The 13,168-nt window shown below is 40.3% G+C and overlaps 1 protein-coding gene across 5 annotated transcripts in view; it reads right to left on the reverse strand.

The window, feature by feature from the left end:
* The window catches only part of LOC132378252 (endothelin-converting enzyme 2-like), a 150,627-nt gene that overhangs the window by 38,024 nt on the left and 99,435 nt on the right, over positions 1-13,168 (reverse strand). For all 5 annotated transcript variants that reach the window (XM_059945028.1, XM_059945013.1, XM_059945048.1 and 2 more), the window contains one exon: positions 12,967-13,109. In XM_059945028.1, the coding sequence (XP_059801011.1) occupies positions 12,967-13,109 (143 nt within the window). The remainder of the gene's footprint in view (positions 1-12,966; positions 13,110-13,168) is intronic.

Consider the following 13,168-nt stretch of genomic DNA (forward strand, 5'->3'; position numbering starts at 1 on the left):
CATTCTAGTAACACTCAGTTGAAAAGGACCATAATGGAAGACTCAACCACAGAGTCTGTATGCACAGAACTCAAAATTAAGGAAGGTGCATTTTGACGGAGTTATATAAGGAGCCTTGATGTCCACCAGAACACTGAGGAACAGAATGCTGGACCTAGACACACTGCTATAGGAAACATCCTTTCCACATCCACCCTTAATCTATGCCTTTCAATATCTGATAGATTTCAATCAGATCTCCTCCTCATTCTTCTAAACTCCAGCGAGTACAAGTCCAGAACTATCAAACGCTCCTCATACTTAACTCTTTCATTCGTGGAATCATTCTGTGAATCTCCTCTGGACCCTCTCTACAGCCAACACATCCTTTCTTCGATAAGGGGCCCAAAACTCACAATGCTCCTTACACAGTCTGATCAATGTCTTATAAAGCAGCAGCATTACATCCTTGTTCTTGTATTCTAGTCCTCTCAAAATGAATGCTCACATTGCGTTTGTCATCCTTACTAACAACCCAACCTGCAAGTTAAGCTTTAGGGAATGCTGTAGGGAATACTGCATGAGGACTCCCAAGGCCATTTGCACCTCTGACTTTTAAAGTTTTCTCCCCATTAAGAAAACAGATTATTCCTTCTACCAAGTGCATGACCATACACTTCCCTACACTGTACTCCATCTGTCGCTTCTTTGCCCATTGTCCCAATCTGACAAGTCCTCCAGCAAACTCCCTGCTTCCTGAACTCTACCTGCCCTGTCACTTACCTTCGTATAGTCTGCAAACTTGGCCACAAACCCATCAACTGTGTCATCCAAGTTATTGGTATATAACATTAAAAGAAGTGATCTCAAAATCAACTCCTGCAGAAAACTACTAGTCACTGGCAGTCAACCAGAATAGGCCCCTTTTATTCAGAGTCTTTACCCCCTGCCAGTCAGCCAGTTGTCTATCCATGCTAGTATCTTTCCTGTAATACCATGGGTTCTTATCTTGTTAAGCAGCCTTATGTGCAGCACCTTGTCAAAGGTCTTCTGAAAATCTAAGTGTGTAACATCCATTGACTCTCCTTTGTCTATCCTGCCTGCTACTTCCTCAAAGAATTCCAACAGATTTGCCAGGCAAGATTTCCTCTGAAAGAAATATGCTCACTTTGCCTATTTTATCATGGGCCTCCAAGTACTCTGAAACTTCATCCTTTATATCGGACTCCAACACTTTCCCAAGCGCTGAAGTTGGGCTAACAGGACAATAATTTTCTTTCTTCTGCCCCCCACCCTTCTTAAAGAGTTGAGTGACATTTGCATTTCTCCAGTTCTCCGGAACCATTCCACAATCTAATCAACTACTTTATTCAAAACCTTGGGGAGAGTCCTTCTGTTCCTGATGACTTACCTACCTTCAGACATGTCAGCTTCCCAAGCACCTTCTCTTAGTAATGGCAAGCACATTCACCTTCTGCCCCTGACATGCTCAGATTTCTGACATTCTGCTAGTGACTTCCACAGTAAAGATTGGCATAATATGCTTATTAAATTTGTCCCCCATTACCACATATACAGTGTAAATTTTCCAGCAGTTCAATGACCACTCTTGCCTCTCTTTTACTCCTTATGGATCTGAAAAATAATTTTGGCAAGCTTACCTTCATGTTTTATCTTTTCTCTGCTTACAGCTTTTTTAATTGCTTTCTGTTGTTTTTTAAAAGCTTTCCATTATTTGTCCTGTCTTTTTCTTATAGGCTTTCTTTACTTTCCTTTGACAGCTATGGTTCACTCCCTTTAGAATATGTAATCTTCCACATGCATCTATCCTGTGCCTTCCGAATGGCCCCCAGAAACTCCTGCCATTGCTGCGCTGCTGTAATCCTTGATAGTGTCCTCATCTAATCAACTTTGGCCATCTCTCCTCTCGTGCCTCTGTAATTCTTTTTACTCTGCTGTATTACCAATACTTACAATTTTAGCTTCTCAAACTTCAAGGTGAAACCTATCATATTATGATCACTACCTCCTAAGTGTTCCTTTATCTTAAGTTCCCTAAACAAATCTAGTTCATTACACAACATTCAATTACGAATTGCCTTTTTCCTCGTGGGCTTAACCACATTGCTCTAAAAAGCCATTTCATAGGCATTCCACAAGTTCCATCTCCTAGGATCTAGCACCAACCCGATTTTCCTAGTCTACCTGCATCATAACATTGCCCTTATTACATACATTTTCTATCTTCTATTGTAATTTGTAGCCCATATCCTGGCTACTGTTTGGAGGTCTGTATTTAACTCTCATCAGGGTATTTTTACTCTATCCACAAGAGTTCTACATCTCCTGATTATATGTTACCTCTTTCAAAAAAAGGTTTTTCATTTTTTACTGTCAGAGCCACCCAACTCCCTCTACCATCTGCCTGTCCTTTCATTACAAAGCTTCCAACAATGATCTTCTTTCAGTCATGACTCAGTGATGCCAACATTATTCTTGCCAATCTCTAACTGCACTACAAAATCATCTCCCATATTCTGTATACTGCATGCATTCAAATATAACAACTCCAGTCCTATATTTATCACTCCTTCTGATTGTGCCCCATTTTACACTTCAATTCATCCCACTGACTGCAATTTTGCCCTAACATCTGCCTGTCCTTCCTCATAGTCTCACTATACATTGCATCTATTTGTCTACCTCCATCCTCAGCCCTATCATTCCAGCTCCCATCCCACAGCCAAATTTAGTTTTAATCCTCCCCCAACAGCTCTAATAAATCTGCCCACTAGGGTTCAAATATAATCCATCCTTTTTATACAGGTCATAGCTTCCCCATAGGAGATCTCAATGACCTAAGATCTGAAACCCTGCCCCTTGCACCACTTCCTCAGCCACTCATTCATCTGTAATATCATTCTATTGCTGCCCTGACTAACACGTGGCACTGGGGGTAATCCAGAGATTACTACCTTGGAGGTCTTGTTCTTCACTGTCTTCCTGAGGCAACAGTTTAGATTGTTGGGAATTGACCCAAGGTCTTTCCCGTCCTCTCTAGCCACAGCTAAGTTTCCAGAGGGCTGGCAATGAGCTAACATTGTTCTTTTGCTCAGGGAGGGAAATCATAGGCCATTGAGTCTCATGTCAGTAGTATGGAAGCTACTGAAGAGGATTCTTAGGGACAGAATTTATGAGCATTAGGAAAACTGTGGCATTATCAGGGACAGTCGGTACAACTTTGTGCAGGATAGGACATGGTCACTAACTTTATTGAGATTTTCAAGGAGGTTATGAAGGTCATTGATAAAGATGGAGCTGTAGACATTATCTACACGGATTTTGGTAAAGCTTTCATCAAAGTGTTTCTTTGTAAGATCATCTGGAGGATTAAGATGCACAGAATCCATAGAGATCGGACTGTTCAGAGATGGAATTGGCTTGCCCGTAGAAGACAGACAGTAGCAATCAGTGAGTCTTATTCTGGCTGAAGGTTTACAAATAGTGTTGTACGATAAGGATTCATAATGGGTCCTATGCTTTTCATGATATATATCTAAATGATAGATAAATATATAGATGGGCGGTTAGTAAATTTGCAGATGACACAAAAATTAGTGATGGTGTGATAGTGTAGATTGCAAAAGGATCCAGCAGGATGTGGATGCAGAAATTGCAGATAGAATTTAATCAGGACAACTGTGAAGTGTTGCACTTTGGAAAATAAAAGGTAAAGAGAAAATGCACAGTTAATGCAGGATCTTTACCAGCATGGGATCAGAGAGGCAACTATCTGTGAATAACAGACCACAAATTTAGAAGCATAAGTAATATTCAAGCTTGGAAAAGAATAATTATATGGAGATTATGGTCAAGTCAAATATAATAATGTGTTGGTAGAAACAGTTAGTAAGGAGGTGTTCATTGTAAATACATAAAACTTTGACAAAAGAATGAATTAAAGTACAACTTGTTTAATATTTTGAAATGTGAATTGATTCACTTTATGTATTATTAACATTAAATGCCAAGGTCTAAAAATACTGAAGAACAGGCATGCCAAACTTTGTTTTGGCACAAAAACCAGGTCAATTATGTGGCTCAGATCTGTAGAAGCTCAGCATCACTTTAATAGGTGCAATTAACACAGCATCCAAAAAATTAATCCAAGCTGTGAAGTCGGTGTGAGGTGTTATGCACTAAACTCATATTGTCTCCTTGTATATGTTCACTGAAGCCTGATCTTATATTCATATAGTGCGCCTCGACATACTTGCGCATAAGAGGCTTTGCCTCTTCCACTGGCTACTTAAATGTGGTAGAGCGGATGAGATTGATCTGTTGGTTGAGAAATCACTCAGCCCTGCCTACTGCATGCTATTCAATAGAACACAGTGGGAATGCACGTAGCCCTCTACTGAATCTTTGCCAAACTGACAGATCATGTTTAGGAACACCTGTTGCTGCTCCGGACATGCCCTCCCGCATCCCTGATTGATGTGCTAGCTTGAATGTAAATGTTGAGTCAGAGATATGCCAGGCCATGAGTTCACAGATCAAACAGGTGTGTAGTCCTAATGTTGATGATCTACCGATGCCCATCTCTGAGAGGGCAGATCTATTATTATCGTATCCTGTGTGCCTTCCACACAAGGTGAAGCTTCCTCAGTGCAATTTGGGTTCCTACAGAGACTACATTACAGTGACTCATACCAGTGCTGACGAGCTCTGATGTATCTGCCAGATAGTCTGCTGAGGGCCAAGTTGATTAGGTCTATCCTGTGTGTAATTTACTCTCTACCTACTGCAGAACTAGTTTGGATATGAACAGCTGGGCAATGACTGTGCCAACCAAACATTGAAATCCCCAATCTACAGTCCATTCTCTGTGACTTCAATCGCTTCCTTCAAATGCCGCTCAGTACAGACCAGTACTAATTGAAGGGAAACGTGATGTTAAAGAGAGGGTTTAGCCTGTTATTATGAGTCTTTACAAGTCTGGAATAAATTAGGGCTCTCAGGGTGACTCCTTCCTCTTCGTACTATTACCTCTGCTTGCACATTATAACTGGGCAAGTACCACCAAAGGTTTATGATGGAAATTTGGCACGTTATCTGTAAATAGTAATTTTGTAAGTATAATTACATTAGGCTGCTGCTTGACCAGGGTGTCTCGAATTCGCCACCAGTGCCCATATACTTGTGAATAGGACCTTGCTGGGCTGATTAAGTGGAGCACTTTTATGTCTGAATTTAGTGCAGTATCCTCACCTTGTGGTTTGTCCTTTCTCAGGTTCAACAGGGAAGCTTTAATCTGACAAATGGCTTGCTAAGTGAAGTGTCAATTGCTGTAGGTCTGTGGCAATACATGGGATTTGGTAAGGATGGCAGCTTTCCTGCCCCAGGGGTATTAGTAAGCCAGAAGAGATTTGGCAAAACAGAAGAATGGGCTCTTTAAATGTAATAACTTTAGGAACAATAGGCACAGTTTGATAATGTGTGGATGAATCCTGAAAAGTTTGGACAGAATACTCCGGACCAACTTTTTAAAATCAGCAGCTAATTCAAGAGGCAAATACAATCACTTGAATCGAGTTTGACAAATAAATTTAAATCAGGGCTTTAAAATACTACTAAGACATCAAAACAAATGTAATTTGCCAGGTATGAAATCTAGCCAACTGGTATACTAAAAGAACAAAATCTAACCTCACAAAGAACTGATGATGTGACTTGAATCAGCATATAAAGGCTCAAGCATTCAGGCCAGTATAATCTGAATTTTATTCTGCGCTACGCACTGCCAAGGCATTTCTACATTTTCAGATAGCTTTTTTTATTTTCTCCTGCTCAGTTGCTACCATTAAATAGGTGATGTAGATGACAAATACTTTATTTCATAAGAACCCAATTGGGCCATTAGGCCCCTCAAGGCTACCATCCAATGGAAATGTACTCTGATCAAGTTTTTGTTTGTTCTCCAAAACCCTTGCCCATCAAAATCCATCCATCCCAGAATGAAACTTTTAGTTGAACAAGACTTCATTGTTTTGGAGTTGGGGGAGTTCCTGTGTATAAGCACTTCTTGACTGAACTTAACTTTCAGCTCTTATCCCCTTGAAATTTTTCTTTATCTCTCTTATCAAATTCTATAGATCAACTCCTAAACTAGATCAGAGTTAGCTTTTCCACACCAAAACCTTAAAAGGCAGTTAATGTTGATCCCTCTTGAGAGGCTCCAGCTGTAGTGACCCAGGGGTGACCAGACACTTGGTAGTATATCAGAGTACTGATAAGCATTTGACAAAAGGCCTTCAGTTACAGTTATCAGCCTTCCCAATACCCAATGTAGAATTGTTAGCTTCTTCTAGTTTAACTTTCCTATGCTTGCTTTTATTTTTATATAATCACCTGTAATTTTCCAGTAATTACGGTAGTGTTACTTCTGTACTTTCTAGAAACTTCTGAGTTTTCGATAGCAGGTGTCATGCCACTTGAATCTGGCTATTTTATAGGTTCATTGCTATCATTGAAATTTTCTGTTAATTCTAGTTTGAGTATGGATGACCATTGTCTACTTTTTCCCTTTGTCTTTTCTTTGTTTTCTCAACATTTCTTCGTTGCTCTTGTAACATTTGATAAAACAGCCATAGGAAACACATTTTATGCCTCATTCCAGACTGAAGAAGAATCTTTGGATTGCAGAAGCATCAGGATCCAACACTGTTGTAATTATTTGTTTGAAGAAAGCAGTTCTCTTCTCATTGTTGAGCCCCAAGTCAATACCTTCCTCCTCCATAATGGAGCCTCAAGGCCAGCTTATCATCATTGAACAGCCTCATTAGCAATCTCTGTCAATACCCCCAAATCCCTTTAAACTGCTGAAGGGAGCGCCTTTTCTTTACAAGATGGTTTATCACTTGAAATATGCATGTGAATATTCTATACTAAAATAAACTGGGTTTCCTGGCTACATCAAACAGACAGATACTCTCTAGTAAAATTCTGATGAGTTAAAATAGAATTATGTTATCTTCAGAACAGTATCTGAGTTTTCCTTGCCTATTTGTTTATTGCCATTTAACTATATACATGCATATAACACATATAACCATATAATGTATATAGAACCGAGATAATGGTTCTTTGAACCAGGGTGTAAAGCACAGTAGTACACATAACACATGCTAACTTATGAAGGGAAGGATAAAATCTACAGATGAATCATACATGAATAACAAACTAAAGTGCACTAATATTAAAAATTATAAAGGTACAGAACAGATTAACCAGAGACACTTTGCATACGATGAGGCTGAGAGTTTAGAAGCCTAATGGCCTGGGGGAAGAAACTGTTTCTCATCTTGCTTTTATGCAAAGTCAAAGGATGCTGGATGGATGGGTGGGATCCTTAATACTATCAAGGGCCCAGTGTATGCAGCACTCCTGATAAATCTCCCCAAAATCTCCCCAGTATCCATCCAGGGGCAAAGTTACAAACTTTGATCTGTGAAAACTTAAGAATATTTCTGTCTTTGCAACTTACTTAGCATGCTTCTACATTCAAAATTATTTACATTAATAATTTTATAGACCTGCTTGAACCTGCAGCATTAGATATTTTAGTGCTACCAGTCCATGCAATGCTTTATTAGACAAATTTATCTGCATAGCTCTCTATTTTCCCTCAAATGTCTTCCAAACTTCCGTCAAAGTAATAATATTCACCTCATCTATACCCTTTAATAGAAGTTCCACATTCTTACAACCCTCTGTGTAGTTTCTTCCAATATTCACCAACCAATGTCTTGCTAATCATCATTCATTCACAAAAATACAGAAATTAGGAAGAGAACAGTCAACATAATCGCTGTTGATCTGTAAGAACATCATATGCTCTTCCTTCACTGTTTGATTTTTTTTTTCTCTGAAAAATGTGGTAGAAAATTCCACAGGTACAGCACTAAGCCTCAGTCCTAACTTTCTTTCTCTGAAACTCAAGACTAGGACACTAGAAGCCTCAATTTAGATTACCAGCCAGAGAAAACATCCCACAATCTAGATACATTCCAGAGATAACATCCCTCCACTTCTTATTTACCTAGATCCGTCAGGTCTTTATGTGTTTCAATTAGATCACTTCTCATTCTTCTGAATTCTAATGAATACAAACCCAGCTGACTTAACCTCTTCTCCATCCCAGAAAACAGTCTAGCTTTGGAGCATGTATATCCTTTCCAAGGTAAGAAAGACAACACTACCCACAACACACCAAGTTTTGTCTCCCAGGGTCCGGTATAATTATAACACCCTTGCTCCTGTATTCAAATCCTCTTGCCATGAATACTTTCTTGACTGCTGTAATGAATTGATTTCTATGAATATTTGCAAGTTTTTCACTGTTCCTCAGTACATATGACAATAGTAAACCAATTTACCTGTATTATGTGCCAGCCCCTATCAAGGTAGATAACCTCATACCTATCCACATTGTGCGAGATCAGAATCAGAACCATAATGTGAATCTAACTTACTATCACTGACATACCGCATGTCAAAAAACCTGTTGCTTTGCAGCAGCAGTACAAAGCAAGACATAAAAATTACTATAACTTACAAAAAAATAGTTCCTAAGTGTTAATATTTCTGAGGACCTTACCTGGACACAACACATTGATGCAGCTATAAAGACAAGACAGTGGCTATATTTCATTAGGAGTTTGAGGAGATTTGGTTTGTCAACTAAAATACTTGAAAACTTCTACAAATGTATCATGGAGAGCATTCCGACTGTCTGTATCACCATCTATATTTTTTTTTGGGGGGGGGGGAAGAGAGATACTGCACAAGATCAAAATAAGAAGCAGAAACTTGTAAAATTAGACAGCTCTATTATGGGTACTAGTCCCTGTAGTATCCAAGACATCTTCAAGGAGCAGTGCCTTTGGAAGGCAGCGTCCATCATTAAGGATCCCCAGCACCCAGGGCATGCCCCCTTCACACTGTTACCATCAGGAAGGAGGTACAGAAGCCAGAAGGCACACACTCAGCAACAGCTTCTTCTCCAATGCTATCCGATTTGTAAATGGACTTTGAACCCATGAACATTACCTCATCACTTTTTTATTTCTATTATTTTGCACTACTTATTTTAACTTCTTTAAGATTCCTTCAGGTTGTTATAGCTGTGGGTGATAATGGGGACAAGCTCCCACTAACTTTTAAATGCTCCCAATGGCATGCACCTCAAATAGCCTCTGACAACCAAGTCCAGCTCCCGGCCTTCACATGTGGCTTAGCTATTAAGCCCAGCAGAACCATCTCTACTTACAGGAGAAGGGGCAAAGGCTGGTTACTGGTGCCTTACAACCAATTGTTTCGGGCAAATGCAGCTTGTCAGCTGTGGTTTGCAGCTCATCTAGGAGAAGGAAAACTCTGATCTCAAACCTCCGCTGCCTTCCGCCTTTGCCCACTCACAGGGAAGGCTTCAGGAGTAAAACCCGAGGGGAAAATCCAGAGCTGGAGTCTCTAAGGCAGTCCTACGTCGAGTTTAACCCTGGCTGGCAACTCCTACAACGCTGTTGGTATTAAACTGTATCTGTTTTTGCCATTCCTTTGTGCTCTGCAGATGTGTGGAGGAGGGGAGCCTGCTACATGGGCAACAGCTTGCTCTCCATGTCATACTGCCCAGGCTTGTGTATCTAGATAGCTAGGACAAATATCCATGGTCGATGCGGACCAACAGAGGCCTCAGGCTCACACTCAGACTTTAACTTAATTATTTAATAGACATATATATACTGAATGTAACCGTTTATTTCTCTATATTTATTTATATGTATTGCATTGTACTGCTTCCATAAAGTTAACAAATCTCATGACATATGCTGGTGATATTAATTATGATACATGCTAAAGAGGAATAATGAGGTGCTGTCCATGGATTTATGGACATTTCAGAAATCTGACAGCAGAGAGGAAGAAGCTGTGCCTAAAGCATTGAATCTAAGGGTTCCGGCTCTAGTAACTACTCTTTGATGGTACTGTAGTAACCAGCAGAAAGCACATACTGGCTGGTGCTGATCCTCAATGACAGATACTGCTTTCTTGAGGCACGTCTCTTGAAGATGTCTTTGATGGTGGGAGGGGGAAGGGGTTGTGTCCACGATAACAGATGACTAAGCCTACAACCCTCTGCAGCCTCTTGCAACCTCCGTGCAACCAGTCCGAATGCTCATAACTGTGTAGAAACTTGTCTTTGGTGACATAAGAAATCTCCCAAACTGCTAATGAAGTTGAGCTCCTAGCGTGCCATTTTTGTGATTTCATCACTGTGTTGAGCCCAAGATAGATCCTATAATGTTGACACCTAGAAACTTGAAACTGCCCATCCTTCCCTCTCTGACACACCCAGAACTCTCAATGAATACTGGTGTGTGCTCCACTGACATCCCCCTCCTGGAGAACACAATCAATCCCTCAGTCTCACTCATGTTGAGTGTGAGGTTGTTGTTGCGACACTACCCAGCCAGCTGATCTCTCTCTCTCTCGTTTGTCTCCTCGTCATCATCCCAGATTCTGCCAACAACAACTGTGCCATTGGCAAATTTATAAATGGCATTTGAGCTACGCAGAGCCACACGGTCATGAGTGTAGACAGAGCAGGGGCTGATCATTCATCCTTCAGATGTGCCTGTGTCGATCATCAGCGAAAAGTTATCACTGATCTGCACTGACTGCCGTCTCCAATAAGGAAGTCAAAGTTTCGGTTGCAGAAGGGGGTAACCAAGCCCAGGTTTTGAAGTTTGTTGATTGGTACCGAGGAGATGATGGTGTTAAATGCTGAACTGTAATCCCTTAAAAGAAGTCTGATGTATGTTTTGCTGTTGTTTACTCGTAAAACTGAATGAAGAGCATCTGCTATAGACTTGTTACGGTGGTAGACAAGTTGCAGCACATCCAGATTCTTGCTTAGGCACAAGTTAATTCCAGTCATGACTAGTCTCTCAAAGCACATCTTCACAATAAGTATGAATGATATAGGGCTATTGTAATTGAGACAGCTCACCCTGATCAGAACCTGCCAGGTACACCATCGGACTCCGAGGCCTTGCCCTTGAGGACGTCCTGACATCGGACTCAGAGACACAAGTCACAGGGTCTCCAGATACCGTGGGGATTTGCACAGGTGTAATGTTATACTCCCTTTGAAAGCGTGGATAGAAGCTGTTGAGCACATTTGGGGGCGAAGCATCACTGCCATTTAGGTATGCTGTTAGGTTTCACCTTGAAGGAGACAATAGCACAGCATGGAGATGTAACAGTGATTAAGTGGATTGGCTTCCACAGATGACATTTTAGTGGTGAAATATCAGGCAGCCCTTCAAGTTAGCCTGTTGAAATCACCAGTAATGATCAGGATGGCATTAGGGTGAGTTGTCTTGTGACTGATCAAGGTACTCAGCCCCTCTAGTGTCAACTTGACCTTTGCCAGCATGTAACGTACACTGCTATTAGAATGATTGCAGAGAATTCCCTCAAAAAATAAAATGGGCAACGTTCTAGATCAGAAACTGAAACTGATTTTGGGAGCAGAATCGTCAGGTCTGTGTACCACGATGAGTTAATCAAGAGGCAAATGTCACCAGCTGAAGCATCGTGTGCAGAATGCTGGTGGTGAGCCATGTCTCTGTAAAGCAGAGTACACAACGGTCCCTGATGTCTCTCTGATACTGCAGTTGTTCTGAGATTGTCAATTTTATTTACAGAGTTTTATTTTACAAGAGAGAGAGAGCGCGTGAGAGCACACAAGAGAGAAAACAAGAGAGAGAGAGAACGAGAGAGAATGAGAGCGATTGATTTTACCTGCAGTCCTCCCAAGCAGCCATGTTTCCTGATGCAACTGCACCTCTCCTGAAGTTCCAGCTGCACTAGCTCCCTGGGTGGTTTGGCAGTTTCAAAGATCTGTAGTTCACTTAAGTGACTGAAACAATGTTACTTACTAGCAGTGTACTCGGGTGCATATTTCTGCTCTATTAGTTTAAATGGGAGTGTTTGTTGGGAGCTACAAACAAAACGTCACTCATCTCTGAAGCCTGTTTTTGTTAAACCTGCCTAGTTAATCGCTGACACCCATGCACCAATCCCACAAGATACTGGTTGTCTCCTCAAAAACAATCCTACTTTTTCTTATTTAAGCAATTTTTAATCCATACATATACATCAAACCCAATAACATGCACTTTAATTTTCCCTACAAGACTTATACAGACTTCGTCAGAAGCTTTCTGAAAATCCAAGAACACCATATCTACTGGTTCTCTCATAACTACAAGTTATTTCTTCAAAATAAACTCCAGGCATTTTTCAAACAAAATTTCCATTTCAGGATTCCATACTGATTTTGCCTATTCCTGTTGCTAACTGAACAATGCCGTTGTCACATCCTTTTCAAGACCCTCCAGTACGTACTGATTGGTAGCAAGCCAGCCAGTTTGTTGTTTCAAGATTTTTGTTTTTCCTTCCTTTTATGAGTAATGCTTGAACTTTTGCCAATCTCGTCTCTGCAGGAATTATTTCATAATCAGGAAAAAGATAACCACTCATCCACTATTTTCCTGGTTATTTTCTTTACTGCTCTGTGACACAAATTATCAGTCCCTATGGCTTTATAAGGTTTTTAGGCCCTCTGGTTTTTCCCATTTCCCACATTAAAAAAAATCAGAGTTACAGTGATGCATTACCTTAAAGACCTATATTAAATCATTCTGTTTTAAGCCTCATCAGTTCATTCTTTCACATTATGTTTAAGTTTGAAATCTGATACGTTCCTTGAAAATCTTTTTGGCACTGAGTCCAATAACTCAATACCTTTGCTTTCCATGGCAATCAAGTGTACCTAGGCAATTCATACATGTGTTAAATTCATACAATTTAACAGAATTAAACAAAGCTCTAGAATCAGCAAGCAGTTTTTATCTGTATTACCTCTTCTCGGTTTTATTAATAAGGTCAGACATCAACTGCAGATATTCCTTGGCGTAGACAACTACAGGTTCTGTGTCATTCAGTTCCTGAGGTGCCAATGCAAATGATAAATAATCCAACCAATCGATGACAGGTGCTAAATTCTGAGAACAAAATACAAACAAGCCTACATTTGAATATTTGTAACCATTTTAAGTCATTG

The sequence above is a fragment of the Hypanus sabinus genome, chromosome 2 (assembly GCF_030144855.1).
Source record: "Hypanus sabinus isolate sHypSab1 chromosome 2, sHypSab1.hap1, whole genome shotgun sequence".
Classification (NCBI taxonomy): Eukaryota; Metazoa; Chordata; class Chondrichthyes; order Myliobatiformes; family Dasyatidae; genus Hypanus; species Hypanus sabinus.